Source organism: Lepidochelys olivacea, assembly GCF_965140295.1.
Source record: "Lepidochelys olivacea isolate rLepOli2 genome assembly, chromosome: 6".
In the NCBI taxonomy this organism is placed as follows: Eukaryota; Metazoa; Chordata; order Testudines; family Cheloniidae; genus Lepidochelys; species Lepidochelys olivacea.
The window spans coordinates 53,171,045-53,187,731 of NC_140416.1; the positions used below are offsets into that span (position 1 = coordinate 53,171,045).

General features: G+C 46.8%; 1 protein-coding gene across 6 annotated transcripts in view; it reads left to right on the top strand.

The window, feature by feature from the left end:
• ALKBH3 (alkB homolog 3, alpha-ketoglutarate dependent dioxygenase) overlaps positions 1-11,405 on the top strand; it is a 56,507-nt gene extending 45,102 nt beyond the window's left edge. For all 6 annotated transcript variants that reach the window (XM_084630261.1, XM_084630260.1, XM_084630259.1 and 3 more), the window contains 2 exons: positions 9,613-9,711; positions 10,975-11,405. In XM_084630261.1, coding sequence (XP_084486387.1) covers positions 9,613-9,711; positions 10,975-11,067 — 192 coding nt within the window. In that variant the 3' untranslated portion in view covers positions 11,068-11,405. The remainder of the gene's footprint in view (positions 1-9,612; positions 9,712-10,974) is intronic.
• Positions 11,406-16,687: the final 5,282 nt, after the last annotated feature.

Consider the following 16,687-nt stretch of genomic DNA (forward strand, 5'->3'; position numbering starts at 1 on the left):
GAACTTTCGCATGAGGAAAGCTACATTCATGGGACTGTGTGATGAGCTCACCCCAGCCCTGCAGCCCAAGGACACGAGAATGAGAGCTGTCCTGTCGCTGGAGAAGCACGTGGCGATTGCACTGTGGAAGCTGGCTACTCCAGACTGCTACTGATTGGTCGCTCACCAGTTCGGAGTGGGAAAGTCGACCGTGGGAGTTGCGTTGATTGAAGTGTGCAGGGTCATTCATTGCATCCTACTCCAAAAGACTGTGACTCTGGGGAAAGTGTGGATGGCTTTGCATAAATGAATTTCCCTAACTGCGGAGTGATGATAAATGCAGATTCCAATTCTGGCACCAGACCACCTAGCCACAGAGTACATTAACCACAAGGGGTATTTCTCAATGGTTCTCCAGGCACTTGTGGATCACCGTGGACATTTCACAGACATTAATGTAGGCTGGTCCGGAAAGGTGCATGATGCGCACACATTTTGGAACACTGGCCTGTTCAAGAAGCTGCAAGCAGGGACTTTCTTCCTGGGCCAGAAGATCACTGTAGGGGAAGTCGAAATGCCCATTGTGATCCTGGGAGACCCCACCTACCCCTTAATGCCGTGGCTTATGAAGCCATACACAGGGCAACTTGACAGAAGCAAGGAGCAGTTCAACAACAGGCTGAGCAAGTGCAGAATGACTATGGAGTGTGCATTTGGCCGTTTAAAAGCCCGCTGGTGATGCCTGTGTGGGAAGCTGGACATGGCCGATTACAATATTCCTATGCTTTTAGCTGCGTGCTGTACGCTCCATAATATTTGTGAGGGGAAGGGTGAAAGTTTCTCTCAGGGCTGGCCCGCAGAGGCTCAGAGTTTGAACAGCCAGAGACCAGGGCTCTTAGAGGGACACAGCGTGGGGCCATAAGGATCAGGAATGCCTTGAGGCAGCAATTTGAAGCTGAAAGCCACTAATATTTGTTGCTAATCTCAGGATTTCGATACTTGTAATGCTAGGAGGTGATTGGTGCACATGAGGGAGGGCAGGTGCTGGAGCTGCTCAGTTTGAAGAGCTAGTATCACCTGGAGCGTGCCGACTTGGTGCTTCACAATGTTTAAGAGCCGCTCCATGGCTTCTTTCTGGTGCGCTGCGTTCTCCTTTCGGTCCTTCTTCTCGCTATCCCACCACTCCTTCAATTCCTGTTTCTCAGCGGCAGAGTGCATCATAACCTTATGGAGAAAGTTCTCCTTGGTTACTTTCTAATTCTGCGCAGCCTTTCTGCCACTGATAACAAAGAGGGAGGCAAGGCTCCCAAGGTCATCTCTGTGAAGTTTAAATGCAATATTTTACAGAAGCAGTATTATTTGCAACACAGATAACACTGATTCAGTGCTTTAAAACACAGCCAATACTCTCACACCTGTCACTAACTGGCTGACCCCAGGCAAGCACACATGAGCCACAAGACCCCCAAAATGGTGAATAGCCACAGAGGCAGGGTAAATCACTCTTCCTGAGGTACACTACTGTACACTGGGCACGTTGCTCTTAGGTAGAGCCAGTGCTGTATGGGGGGTCTGATAATCATTCCTGTCCCCACACTTTCCACAGGAGATGATCATAATGGAAGATATCTCGCTGGGGGTGGCCAGGGAATCAAGGGAGGGTCTTCTCCAAGACTGCGGCTTCAGCCCTGGCCCCTATGTGGATCATCTGTGTGCAGCAATGGTCCACACACAAACCCTGTGACGACAAAGTGGCATGGGAAAGTTACCGTTAATGGGGCAAGAAACAAAGTAGCTGTGTTAAGGAACTTGCGGCAGTGGATTTCCCAGTAACTCCACGATAGTTTCCTGGAGATCTCTGAGGGAGATTCCCATGAAGTGAGGGAGTCTATCAACAGCCTGTTCCACCGCTCAGATTAGGCGTACGGTGGGAGACAAGCCTGCTTTCTCCAACCCTCCTGCCCCCAACAACTTGCTTCAACAGTCCCCAAAATCAGATCCTCATACCAGAGGCCTCCTTTCCTGTTTGCGCTTCGCAAAGGTCTGACTGCTGTGACTGGCTAGGCTCCTCCAGGGTAGAAAAGAGCTCCTGACTGCAGGCATCTCTGGCCTCCAAGTCATTCTCTGCCTCTGGGTCCCCCTCCCCCTCTTCGTCCAAGATTTCCTCCCTCTGGTTCGGTCCACTCTCGACTGACACATGAGCCAACAAAGTATCAATAGGGGCCTTCGCAGTGGAGGTGGGGTCACCATTGAATATTGCGTCCAGCTCTTCGTAGAACCGGCAACTTGTGGGGGCAGCACCAGAGCAGCAGTTTGCCTCCCATGCCTTGTGGTAAGCATTCTGCAGCTCCTTCACTTTTACTGTACACTGCAGTATGTCCCACTCGTGGCCCCTTTCTATCATGCATCATGAAATCTGTCCTTAGGTATCATAATTCCAATGGCTGGAGTGCAGCTGGGACTGCACAGCCTCTTCTCCCCAAATGCTGATGAGGTACACCTGGAAAGATGTGCTTAGACCACTGTACGCATCACCAAGCAAACAGGAAGGAGACTTTCAAATTTGCAAAGGAATGTACGGGGTGGGGATGATGATTGGTCACCTGAGGGCAGGGCAGTAGAGTTCAAACTGATGACCAGAGAGGTGAGAACAGGCATTGTGGGACACCTCCCTGAGGCCAATCGCAGCACTGGAGCACCGGCGCAGAAAGCTCTATGCCTCTCGTTCGGGGTGGTTTTTTTAGAGCGCCACAACTGCGCAATTTCTGCTCACAAAGTGGCTTGGCAGTGTGTACACCTCTGGAGTTACAGAGCAGAAACTTGCCAGTGTAGATGGGGCCTAAGGGATTGTCGACACTTTACAGCGCTGCAACTTTCTCACTCAGAGGTGTGGGAAAAAAACATCCTGAACACTGCAAGTTTCAGCATACTGTAGACAGTGCTACAGCGCTGGGAGCCACACCCCTCATGGAGGTGGTTTTTTAGACGGCAGCGCTTAAACGTTGCTGGTGAAGATGTGCCGTAAGGCTTTTCCATGCCCATGTGCTGTGAAACTTGTGTTTGGAACACATGAAGTATAAGCCACATGGAAAGAGGAATATAAAGGACAGCTGCATCATTTCCATTTTGTCTTCAATCCTGCTTCTTATCTCTGGAGTAACTTTGCTACAAACCGAATCTCTGAACAAAGGACTGAATGACCCATCCAAGTTGTGAATGTATTCTAGAGGGACTTTCAAGCCAGCAAACTGACCAATACTGCTAAGAACCTGATACATGGACTTTGAATCTTTTGTATGTTTGTGTCTGTTTTACCATTTAACATCTCTCTTCTTGTTCTTTCCTTTTAGTTTATAATAAACCTTTAGTTTTAGACACTGAAGGATTGGCTGGCAACGTGATATTATTAAGTTGGATCTTACGCAAAACTGATCTGGCAATATGGCTGGTCCTTTGGGGTCAGAAGAACATTTTGTATGGTAACTTCTCACTGTACTGGACCTATGTGCTGACTGGGAGCCAGAGAACTGGAATGCAAGAAGGGGGCTGTGTAATTTATTTTATTTATTTATTTATTTGCTGCTTGATTACCAGTGTGGATCAGAAGCACAGTTTGTGACTGGTCGGGGAGTGTAACTTCATTGTTACTCCCAAGACTGGTGGGTATCTGCACACGTTTTTGCGGCCTGCCCTGACCTTGGCATTTCTAGTGAGGGCTACCCCAGGTGCACCAGGTCACATATGCCTCTTAATACAGATAAACACAGGTCCTGCATTGAGGAACCAAGAATGTAGGACTGTATTTTGGAAAGCAACAACTCAGACAGGACTTTCTGGCTCATAGTGGGTAACCAAATGAATGTAAATGAGCAGTGCAATGTTGTGACAAAGAAAGCAAATGAAATCTTTGGATGTACAGGCAGGGGATGAATGAGTAGAAGGAAAAAGGTGTTGTTACTATTGTATATGGCATTTGTGAGACCAGTGCTAGAATAGTGTGTCCAATTCTGATGATCACTCTTTTAAAAGAATGTTGATAAATTGAAAAGGATTGTGAAAAGAGTTACAAGCATGATATGAGATCTGGAAACCTGCCTCACAAGTTGAATAAAGAAACTTAATCTATTTATCTTAACAAAATGACATTTAAGAGGCGACATGATCATGGTCTACAAGTACCTACATGGGGAGATTTTGCATAGTAGAGAGCTCCTTAATCTAACAGATGGACAAAAGCGGAATAAAATATATAATGGATGGAAGCTGAAGCTAGACAAATTTAGATTAGAAATTAAGGCATGATTTTTTTTTAGAGGGGCTAATTAACCATTGGAACAACTTACTCTAGGGATGTGGTCTAAAAGCCTTTAAAGCAAGGCCGAATGGCTATCTAAAATATATGCTGTAGTCTAGCTCAGCTGGAAGTGACGAGCTTGATGCAGGAATCACTTGGTGAAATTCTAGGTGTTATGGATGAGGTCAGACTGACTAATCATAATAGTTCTTCGAGTGCTTGCTCATATCAGTTCCATTTAGATGTATGTGCGTGCGCCCCATGCATGGCTGTCGGAAACTTTTCCCTAGCAGCTACCTGTCGGACTGGCTGTAAAGCCCCCTGGAGCGGCGCTTGTATGGCGCTCTATATACGACCCTGCCGGCCTGACCCCCCCCCTTCAGTTCCTTCTTACTGCCAGTGATTGTTGTTGGAACAGTGGTCTCTTGCTCGCAAGTGTTCCACTAATCCTACCTTTTCTGCTTATCTTTGTATATAGTTACCCAGTGTTAATTAATAGTTCTCTTAGTTGTTAATTGTAGTCTTTAGCAGTTGGGAGGATTTCCCCTCCAACGAGTGCCCTGCGGGGCTCCGGGGCATGCCTTCCCAGGGCTTCAAACCCGGTAGCTCCTGCACCAAGTCTATGCCCACGGGCGACCCTCATGACTCCTGCCTGGGAGAAGCCCATAAGTCGGACAAGTGCAAGATCTGCAAGGCCTTCAAGCCTCGCACCAGAAAAGAGACGAATATTCGATGGAAACAACTCCTCGTGGAGTCTGCCCTCCGTCTGCAGCAGGACCCAGCTCCAAGCGCGTTGGTGCGGAGCACTCCTTCGGCGGTGCCGTCCGTGGCGCGGAAAAAGGACTCGGCACACTTGCCCAGGGGCCAGTGGTCTTCCGGGCCCCAGAAGCTGTCCCCTCAGCACCACTCCCACTCACCAGCTGCCCACAAAAAACAGATTAAGGTGAAGTCTCCCCAACGGCCTGTCACGGACACTGCACCCCCGGCAGGGGACAATGTGGAGCATGGGCCTACGGCCGGCAGACCCTCGAGTCAAGCTCAACCCTCGTGGGCCCCCGTCTTCCCCAGGAAGCCCCACGCTCCTGGACTCCTCACGGCTGCAGGTAGGGGAGGTCATGTTGCCTTCTACGCCGGACACTTTTGAGGCTACTAGGGGTCTCATTGAGATGACGGTGCCCAAGTCTCCAGTCTCAAGACCTCCACTACTTCAAGGTCCGGTACCATCCAAACAGGCTATGTTTGGGCTGCCTGCCACGCCCCCCACCCCCGCCCCCAACCAGGATCTCTGCGTCGCTCTGAGTCCTGGCATCACACTTATGCCCCACACCGGTCTGACTCGCGGCACTGATCTCGCAGTCTCGACCCCGCTTGAGGTAGTCATTGGCTTATAGGTCGTGGTCCCGCTCGAGGTCCAGGTCCCACTCTGTGACCTCACGGCACCGCTGGCAGCATCGACCTCAGACTGCATTTTCCAATCATTGCTCGATGGACCGGCACCACTCTATACAGCGATACCACTCTACGTCGCAACACCGCACCCCATCCTGGCACCGTTCCACCTCACAGCACCGGTCTCCGCCTCAGCACCGGTCCCCATCACGGCACTGCTCCACGCCAAGGCAAAGCTCCACATCGCAGCACCGCTCAACCTCCTGGCACTGCTCCACATCTCGCTGTCTTTCCCAACGGCGGCTCCGGCTTGCATCACTCCACCGGTCACCATCTGAACCTTGCTATCCTTCACGGCACCTCTCCCATCCGTTGGAGGAGGAGGAGGCCTCCCTGGTGCAGTCTCGCACCGCTCCCCCTTGGCCGTCCTGCTCAAGGTCGCCCTCCTTCAGATCGGGCATCGGAAGCCCCCAAATCAGGGCTGGGAAGTCTTAGGACGCTTCAGCACCCCACTGGCAGCCCCAATGGCAATTCTGGACCCTGCAACATGATTAAGTCCCTTGGCATGCATACTCCGGTGACCCAAAGGAAGCCTTTCAAACCGCAGACCACCCAGCAGCGGTCTTTTCCCACTAGGCTCAGACAGGACTTCTCCCGCAGGAGAAACAGAGATAGTCAGCGTAGGCCATCGCGCCCTCCTCCTGTGCAGGGCCAGGGACAATCCAAGCCCCCTCCGGGCCCTAAGCACTTTTTTAGGTGCACACAAGGACAGATTACCAGTCCGCAATCAGGCCAGTTATCCTCCCTTCCTGAGCAGTCTGTCCCGCTTCTACTATGCATGGTCCCTTATTACGTCTGATCGGTGGGTTCTTCACACGGTAGAGGCAGGATATTCTATCCATTTCTGCTCCTTCCCACCCTCCCATCCCCCTTGCCCGTCCCTCTTCAGGGACCCCTCTCATGGGCAACTTCTCATCCAGGAGGTTCAGACCCGCCTCACTCTAGGAGCAGTGGAGGAGGTTCCCCAGGAGCTCAAAGGCAAGTGTTTCTACTCCTGTTACTTTCTCGTCCCCAAGGCAAAGGGGGACCTAAGGCCCATTCTGGACCTGAGGGAATTCAACAAGTTCATCGTCAGCTTGAAGTTCTGCATGGTCTCCCTGAGCACAATCATCCCTTACTTGGATCCGGGAGACTGGTATACCGCCCTCGATATGTAGGATGCCTATTTCCACATATCTGTAACCCAGTCCCACAGACAGTTCCTCTGCTTCTGTGGTGAACAAGGTGCATTATCAGTTCACGGCCCTCCCGTTCGGACTGTGCACAGCCCCTCGCGTCTTCACCAAATGCATGGCGGTTGTGGCAACCTTTCTTCGCTGCTATCATCTGTATGTCTATCCTTACCTGGACGACTGGCTTCTTCGAGGCCGCTCTCGCCAGCAGGTGGAATCGCAGTTGCAAATGGTCAGAGACACTCAGGGTGAACCGCCTTACGTGCCAAGCGTTGCTGTCTTGCTTGCAGGGCCACTGTGTAGCGGTACTGACAGACAATACAACGGCCATGTTTTATGTCTCTGCTCTATCGGGTAGCCCTCCTACTGTGGGAATTCTGTCTAGCCTACTCCATCCTTCTCCAGGCCTCATACCTGCCAGGTGTTCAGAACATGCTGGCGGACAGCTTGAGCAGACAGTTCCTCATGCACGCGTGGTCGATTCATCCGGACATCATCCACTCCATCTTCCGCAGCTGGGGGTTTCCCCAAATCGACCTGTTCGCCACGCAGGCCAACAGAAAGTGTCCAACGTTCTGCTCCTTCAGGGGCCACAGCCCAGGCTCTATCGCAGATGCATTCATGATTCCATGGTGCAGTCAACTGCTGTATGCTTTCCCGCCATTTCCACTCCTCCACAAAGTGCTTTTCAAGGTCCACAGGGACAAAGCAGATGTCATACTGGTGGCCCAGCTTGGCCTCACCAGTGCTGGTACGCCACCCTCATGGGCCTGTCGGTCCAGTCACCGGTATGTCTACCTCTCACTCCCGACTTCATCTTGCAGAATCATGGTCGTCTCTTTCACCCAGACCTTCAGTCGTTCCACCTCATGGCCTGGGGATCCGTGGTTGAACCAGGCAGAGCTCATCTGTTCGGACCTGGTGAGGCAGGTGCTTCTGGAGAGCCGCAAGCCATCTACCAGGGCCACATACAGAGCGAAATGGAAAAGGTTCTCTATTTGGTGTGCTCAAAGGCAGGTGCTCCCACTCCAGGCTTCAATCCCTTGTATTCTGGATTATCTCCTGTACTTGAAGGACCAGGTCTGGCATTCGGTTCTCTCAAGGTCCACCTTGCGGCCATCTTGGTGTTTCCGGCAGCTTGGTGTTTGCGCACCCCATCGTGGGACTTTTCCTAAAAGGCTTGGAGAAGATTAATCCCCCGCTGAATCATAGAATCATAGAATATCAGGGTTGGAAGGGACCCCAGAAGGTCATCTAGTCCAACCCCCTGCTCGAAGCAGGACCAATTCCCAGTTAAATCATCCCAGCCAGGGGTTTGTCAAGCCTGACCTTAAAAACCTCTAAGGAAGGAGATTCTACCACCTCCCTAGGTAACGCATTCCAGTGTTTCACCACCCTCTTAGTGAAAAAGTTTTGTGGCCTGGGACCTCAACCTAGTCCTTTCCCGTCTCATGGGTCCTCTCTTTGAGCCTCTGGCTTCCTGTTCGCTCCTCTACCTCTCTTGGAAGGATGTTTTTCTAGTGGCTATCACCTCGGCATGACATGTGTCTGAACTGCGGGCCCTCACATCTGAGCTTCTGCACGCTATCTTTCATAAAGACAAGGTACAACTTAGGCCTCACTCGGCCTTCCTTCCTAAAATGGTGTCCCACTTCCATATTAGCTAGGACATTTTTCTGCCAATTTTCTACCCAAAACCGCATGCCAGCCCCGTGAACAGCAGCTGCATTCGCTGGACATCAGGAGGGCGCACGCTTTCTATATTGACTGCATGAAGCCGTTCCGCAAGACAACCTCGTTGTTTGTTGCCTTGGCAGAGTGGATGAGAGGTTTGCCAGTCTCTTCCCACCGGATCTCCTCCTGGATTACGGTGTGTATCCGTGCTTGTTATAACTTGGTGAAGGTTCTTTCGCCTGCCGTCACGGCTCACTCCACAAGGGCACAGGCCTTGTCAACAGCCTTCCTGGCCCACGTACCTCTTCAGGAAATCTGCAAGGCTGCCATGTGGTCTTCAGTGCATACTTTCATGTTGCACTATGCCATCGTCCACCAATCTCGGGATGATGCAGCCTTCGGCAGAGCGATACTTCAGTCTGCAATGCCTTGACTCCAACCCCACCTCCGAGGTAAGGCTTGGAAGTCACCTAACTGCAAGCACTCGAAGAAGAAAAAATGGTTACTCACCCTTTCTGTAACTGTTGTTCTTCGAGATGTGTTGCCTATGTCTATTCCACTCCCTCCCGCCTTCCCCTCTGTTGGAGTTGCCGGCAAGAGGGAACTGAAGGGGGGTTGGGCCGACAGGGTTGTATATAGAGCACCATATCGGCGCCACTCTAGGGGGCTCCACAGCCAGCCTGACTGGTAGCTACTAGGGAAAGGTTTCCGACAGCCATGCACATGGTGCGCGCGCACACCTAACTGGAATAGATCTGAGCAACACATCTTGAAGAACAACAGTTACAAAAAGGGTGAGTAACCATTTTTTCCTTCTGGCCTTAAAATTTATGAACCTTGGTGAAATATAGCTGCTGCCTGGCAGTAACAAAGGGAGTGGTATACCCTGCTCTTCATTATACAATGAGAACAATATCAGAACCAAGTCTTAATTGGTAATTTGTTGAGGAACCCCTTTCTTGTTTTAAGCTCTGATGTGGAGTCCCCTAATGCAGTGTTTCCCTCTTCTGCACACACTTCTGTATTTTTATTTCTTCTTTCTAGGAAGAGAATGGGGACTATACATATGTGGAACAAGTGCGGATCCCATTGCCTCATGGAACTTTACTGATGATGGAGGGAGCTACCCAGGAAGACTGGCAGGTGAGAATACTTGGGCAACATGAACAAGCTTTTTCCCATTGTCGTATAGTTTTCTGGATTTCCACAAACTACACCAGTGAGGACATGAGTTACTGGGAAAGCTATTGGGAGATGTGTGTTATGCAGTGACATGACGCTTCACTACATATTAACAGTGCTTTCCATCCAAGAATCTCAATGTATCCCACAAATTAATGGCTTAAGCTGAACATCTCTACAAGATCAAAAATATATATATATATATATATCAGAGGGGCAGCCATGTTAGTCTGTATCCACAAAAACAACAAGGAGTCCAGTGGCACCTTAAAGACTAACAGATTTATTTGGGCATAAACTTTCACCTGCACATCTACTAATGTGATATATGCCATCACGTGCCAGCAGTGCCCCTCTGCCATGTACATTGGCCAAACCGGACAGTCTCTACGCAAAAGAATAAATGGACACAAATCAGACATCAGGAATGGTAACATACAAAAGCCAGTAGGAGAACACTTCAATCTGCCTGGACATTCAATAACAGATTTAAAAGTAGCCATCCTGCAACAAAAAAACTTCAAAAACAGACTTCAAAGAGAAACTGCAGAGCTACAATTCATTTGCAAACTTAACACCATTCATTCATTTGGGCTTGACTAGGAACTGGGTCACTATAAAAGCAATTTTCCCTTTCTTGGTATTGACACCTCCTTATCAATTATTGGGAGTGTACCACATCAACCCTGACTGAATTGGCCTTGTCAACACTGGTTCTCCACTTGTAAGGTAACTCCCTTCTCTTCATGTGCCAGTATATTTATGCCTGCATCTGTAATTTTCACTCCATGCATCTGAAGAAGTGGGTTTTTTACCTATGAAATCTTATGCCTAAATAAATCTGTTAGTCTTTAAGGTGCCACCAGACTCCAAGTGATAGATAGTGATCACTCCACCCACCATTTAAACTCCTATGTAATGTTCCTGCATTTAGGAAAGGCAGTGACTAACACAGTATGCGTCTGAAAGTGCATAGGCAATTTAGGAAGACAGAACATAATAAAGTTGTAATTTGGCCTAACAACTCTACTGTTACAGAAAATGCTGTGGGTTTCTTAACGGCTCTGAGCAGTCAGGACATGGGTTTTATGTCTTATCAAACTATTTTAAAAAGTGAGTAATGGACCATCCTGTAAAATGAGGATACAAAATATTTTGTGTTTGAATATTAAATGTGTTTTTAATTATGAAAATCCATATTCTTTTTGTTCATAATGTTTATAGCATCGGGTACCTAAGGAATATCATGCCAGGGAACCACGGATAAACTTGACATTTAGGACCATTTATCCAGACCCTGAGGGAATGCAAAGGTGAATGAAGACAACTCTCTTGGCTATTACTGGATATAACATCACAGCTGATCTAAAGCCTCAGACCTGGTGCTGGTTTGGAGCAAGAATTGGATTCACAGTTATTGTCAAACACCTGATGGGGAGAGGGGAACGGAGCTGTCGTCATGGAGAACTGTGACAGTCACAAGTTTCCTGTAACATGTGGCTGATACTGTCGTATTTTCAGATATAAGATGCTATTTGATTTTGTGAATTCATAGACTTTGTTTTGTTCGATTTTAAAAAACAATAGTGACCTGTCCCTTTTGAGAGAGATGAAAATGCTTGCATAAAATTAAAGATATGAGAGTTCATCCGTTACCAGTGGTCAGTGCTTTTTTACCACCACCCCACTACCCTGGCAAAATGTGAATGGGTTTTTATAGCAAAGACAAGTAACAGAAAATAATCCTGTCATACTGGTTTACATGAAACCATGTAGGTGTGTGTATAAATAATGCTTTGCATTTACATGGCACTTCAACTCAGAGGATCTTGGCACACTTATAATTAAGGCTATGATTTGGTCATGGAGGTTGCAGAAGGCACGGATTTCGTGACTTCCACAGACCGTGACTTCAGCCGGCAGCAGCTAGGAGCTGTAGGGTACCCCACCGCCTGTGGTGGCCGAGAGCTGTAGAGTACCCCTGCGGCCCAGAGTGGTGGGGAATCCTGCGCAGCTCCCCAGCCTCTGCAGGGAATTTCCCAGAGCTCCCCAGTCCCTGCGGGTGCGGTAGACCCCCAGCAGCTCCTCATCTGCCTCTGCCAGCAGGGGAACCCTCGCAGCTCCCCAGAGGTCCCCTGCCGCTCCCCAGCCACTATGGGTGGGAGTCACTCCCAGCTACTGGGCAGGGGCCACAGCTTCCAGCCACAGCAGGGCAGGATGCGGGACTCTCCTCCCTCCCCATTGGTCATGAACATTTTTAGTAAAAGTTAGGGACAGGTCACCGCTTCTGTGAATTTTTGTTTATTGCCCGTAAATTAGATATTTACTAAAAATATCCATGACAAAATCATAGCCTTACTAAATACTATAACCTAGCTTTTAATCTGTAGATCACAAAGCACTTTACAAAGGAGGTAAGTTGTATTGTTGTTTGCATTATAGTAGCATCTAGAGGCCCCAACCAAGATCAGGGCTCCTTTGTGCTATGTGTTATACAAACAGCTCTTGCCCTGAAGGGATAGGTGAGACAGACAAGAGTGGGAGGGGAAACAGACATAAAGACAAGAAGGGATTTACCCAAAGTTCCACAAGTTATTGACAAATGTATGAGTAGAACTCATGTCTCCTGACTACCATTTCGGTGCCATATCCCCTCCTAGACTATGTTGCCTGGCTGCTTCACTGTTAACCTTTACATCACCCTTACAAGGTTGAGGAATATTATTTCCATTTTATAATAGGAAATCTAAGTTGCAAAGTAATTAAGGTCAACGTTGTGAAAGTGGCCAAGGATTGTGGGTGCTTCAGATTTGGAGACTCTGTATTTGAGATACTTAGGGTCTGATTTTTCAGCAATACTGAGCACTTGTAATTTCCATTGACTTCAGCTAGGGTTATGGGTGTCCAGCACCTCTGAAACTTTGGCCTTGGATATCTCAAATTGGGTGCCCAAAACTACTGGCTACTTTTGAAGATTTGAGCCTAAATTATTTCCCCATTGTCATGAGAACCCATCACTCTTGACTCCTCATCCTGCTTGCCGACCATTAGAAAATGCTCCTGTATATATGTGTAACCTCACAAATTCAGGTTATAGTGAGAAACACTTCCATCAGACCTCTTGCATTCCAGACAGGCAAAGGGCAGCTAAAACCCAATTCTAGGTAGTCTTTCAGGAACTGTTAAAAGCTTGCCTTGCCTACCTGTCTTGCCTGCTATTGGAGCCTATGAACTCATGGTCAGTGTTAAATAAAGCCAGATATGCCCTATATATGGCTAAATACTCTCTACAGTTACTTGTTCGTCAGCTATGCTAGGCTGCAGGATGGTAGATATTCATTTTCTATATAATGTGGGACCACAAGCATTGATAAACGTTCTCTGCATTGTCTCACATCAGTTAAGCTAAGCTTGGTGATGTCCCTCTCTGTTGTCAGAGTAAGTCAGCATTTAGAAAAAGTCTGCTTCTGATTAGCCAGTGCTATCTGCTGCATTGTGGAAGAAAATTGTTCCCTGCTGACAACAGTCCAGTGACTAATCATCTGCTATGCGTAAATTTTCATTTTTACTGGTGATTGTAAAGGATAAACTCTCAAGCCACTGCAGTACTCAGGCTCTAAATTGGGCAGACTTGAGTTGTCAGTGAATCACACGAGTATAATGCTGCTATGATGTCTGCCTAAAGCACTGTACAGCACTTAAAACTGTATTTCTAAAGTGCACGAATGTGAGATTATGCAGATAAACCCAGGGGGGTTTTTTCACCCTGGTTTCCTGATGTTATCCTGACTCAGTTTCTTACTTTCAGATGGAAGCGTCTGAAAAAACTATAAGTAGTTGTTGAAGGATACAGCCATTTGCTTTGCTTTCTGTTGTCATCTGGTGCTGTGCGAGACTCCCGATGCCATGTTGGGTGGTGTAGTTCCTAGAAAAAGAACTATTTCTCCTTAACCAGGTGCTTGAGTTGACTCCTCCCAGAGGCTGGTACTTACATCTGTAACTTTCTTTGCTGCCCTGCACAATTCACTGAACCTGTTTAATATAATTGTGTACAGCACTACATCCAGGCAGAAGCATAGTCCAATGGTTACCTCAGAGCAGTAAGTCTTCTCTACTGCTGCCTGTAAAGTGTGAAAAAGGAGAAGGGAACATCAGCCTATTTGAGTAAACTGCAAGTGTGTGTTAAGCTTGACAGAGTGCTTACCCTACCATGTCCAGAGACAGGGCCAGATCCTCAGTTGTGTAAATTGTTGTAGCTAAGTTGAAGTCAATGGCGTTCTGACGTTTTACTGTAGCTGGAGGTCTGGCCCATGGATTCTAATCCTGCCACTGGCCTCTCTGTGCCCATTGACTGGGGTTTTGATACATTAATGTATGTTTCTCTATTAACTAGTAACATTAAGGTTAGGAATTTAAATGCTCAAAAAGTGAGGAAATGGAGAAGTTAGTTTCTGTTGTAACATTAACTCAGCCATGCTACACATCCTGTATATTTTGTGGTTTGCATAAATTCATATTTATGTAGACATTTAGATATCAATCCAGAAATTGACAATGCAACACACGTGTAGTAAGTGCAAGTTAATAATTACTACAGTATGAGAACCACAGTTTTAGTGCTTAAACTCTGAAAGTCACGAGATTTGTAACCTTAACATAAGATGTATTTTAAATTTCTCTGTAGATTCCCAAGAGAGAGAAATTCTTCTCTTGAGGTGCTGAAAGCTTCACAGGAGAGAGGTCAACTCCTACAGACTTTAAAAGCCATGCATAAGCGCCCTGATTCTCTCCTATGCTGAGATTCACTTGGTACAGGAGAGCTTAGGGGCTGCTCTAACTTCTATGCCAGCTAGCTGTGTTTCCTGTGGGACCACACATCCATTGAGAATTGGTTGAGCGAAAGTATGCTGTGTCATGCTCTCTCCTACCCCGTACATCATGTGGGTAGGGCAGTTGGCATAAAGGCTGATTATGCCTCTTTATGCCAGGTGAAAACTTCCCCACACTGGAGAAATAATCAGCTAGCCAGGCAGAGCTACCGTCTACCATTTTGCACTACTTGAGCATCAGAAAATGGCCAGAATAGGCAGAGAGAATCTGGCCCAGAATCTGTTTCTACATTGAAATCTATCTACAGAGGAAGTTTTTTGTTTTGATACTTAGCCCTGATAGTTCATAGCTCCCAAAGTTGGCATGCACAAAAATAAGATTTTAATGTTGGTTTATTGTAGGTGGGAAGGTGGGTCCTAACAGCAGAAAGGCCAAGAAAGGCCACTGAGGATCAGCAAAACTGAAATTTCAAGTAATAAACTTCAGCTTTGCGGGGGTGGGGTGTTCAGTCTTTGAGAAAAGCAGTGGCCTAAAATTTATTTTAAATGGAAAATATTGTATTTTACCTTTTGGTAACTCAAAGATAGTTGAAGGGGGTTTGCGCTGATTTTCCAGATTGGGGGGGGGGGAACCCTCTGATACTGAATATGAAATATTTCATCCAAAAGACTTTTTCTAGAATTAGAACACACCCCTTAGACACCGTAGTGTCTTCCTCTTTCATCCTAGGCCTGTATAAGAGACTACATAGTATTCCCAGACAAAATCTACAGTAAGAGGGACTAAAGGTTGAAATATGTATTGGTAATCTAGGATAAAATGTATTGTGATTATCTCCTAAACAAACAGAGGATTTAGAGGCAAGGTTAAACTTAAATCCAAACAAGATATGTAAATGCTCAGTTAGGACATGCTTAACTTTCCCCTGTAATGACATCATGCAATAAACATGTGGTGATGATCAAGACATTGCAATGTTTGTGGTCCCAGATTAAAATTGATTTTTGAAGACATTTTAGATTTTTTTTGTTTATTTTCCCTTATTTCTGTGATGGAATTTCCATCTTTTTTCAATTAAAAATTTCATACTTGATCACAAAACAAGAAACTCAGAATGTATCCGTGTGATATTTATAACAATATGAAGATAGATACTTATTTAAAAAGTACATCTTTTTTTAAAAACTTTTAGGGCCAAATTCCTTATATGCATTGATTGATGTACACCACTCTAGAGAAGCCTGAGCATGTTGGCCAGTTTAACTGGGTTTACAGCTGCTTTAGATTGCTAGTGCAGCACAACGGGTATTTAAAAATATATATATACTTAGGATCCATGGTAATTTTTTGTGCCTTTTTTTTATATATAACTGAAAGCTTATCTGTCAGCAGAGGCTACTGCATTTAAAATTTTCTCTTTTAGAGAAATGTGAAGAACGCATTCTTTCAAAATGGCCATTTCATGCTTTTTTCAGTTGAAGTGAGGCTATAAGTTGTCCTCCATTAAGATGCCCTCTTTCAAAATGGCCTCTACCTCCTATTGTTCCAAATGCATGAAACCAAGATCCCCTGAGGGATGGTGAAGAGGAGTAGGATAATGGAGGGAGTGGCCAACTTTGGTATGGGTGGGCTCTAGCCTCTCTCCCATTGAGAACGATGCAAAATGGTGGCCATTTTGAAACTAGCAGTGACTGATCCACAGTCATACAGCGAGTTAATGGCTCAGACCAGACCATATTAATACCTCTCTCCCCATCCTTTGCTGTAACCACTTATTCCTGGAGTACTTGCACTGAGTACTCCTGTATAAACCTCTTGCTGAGTTTTAGGTTGCATATGAAACTACCTTAGGGTTTTATAGTGTTACCCATCACTGTAGTATCTGAGCAACTTCCATGTAAAATTCATAGTAACAGCATGGTTCTAAAGGGGGCTTCATGGAGTCCCTGACGTGTATGTCTTTTTATGGAAAAATCTCTGATCAAGGGGAGGATGTTTTTAGATTTACTTCATTTGTACCATGTCAGATTAATTCCCTCCATTTTTATTTTTCTCCCTTCAGGACTGAGAGATGTGGCCAAGTTACCTCCTGAACATTAATTCACAG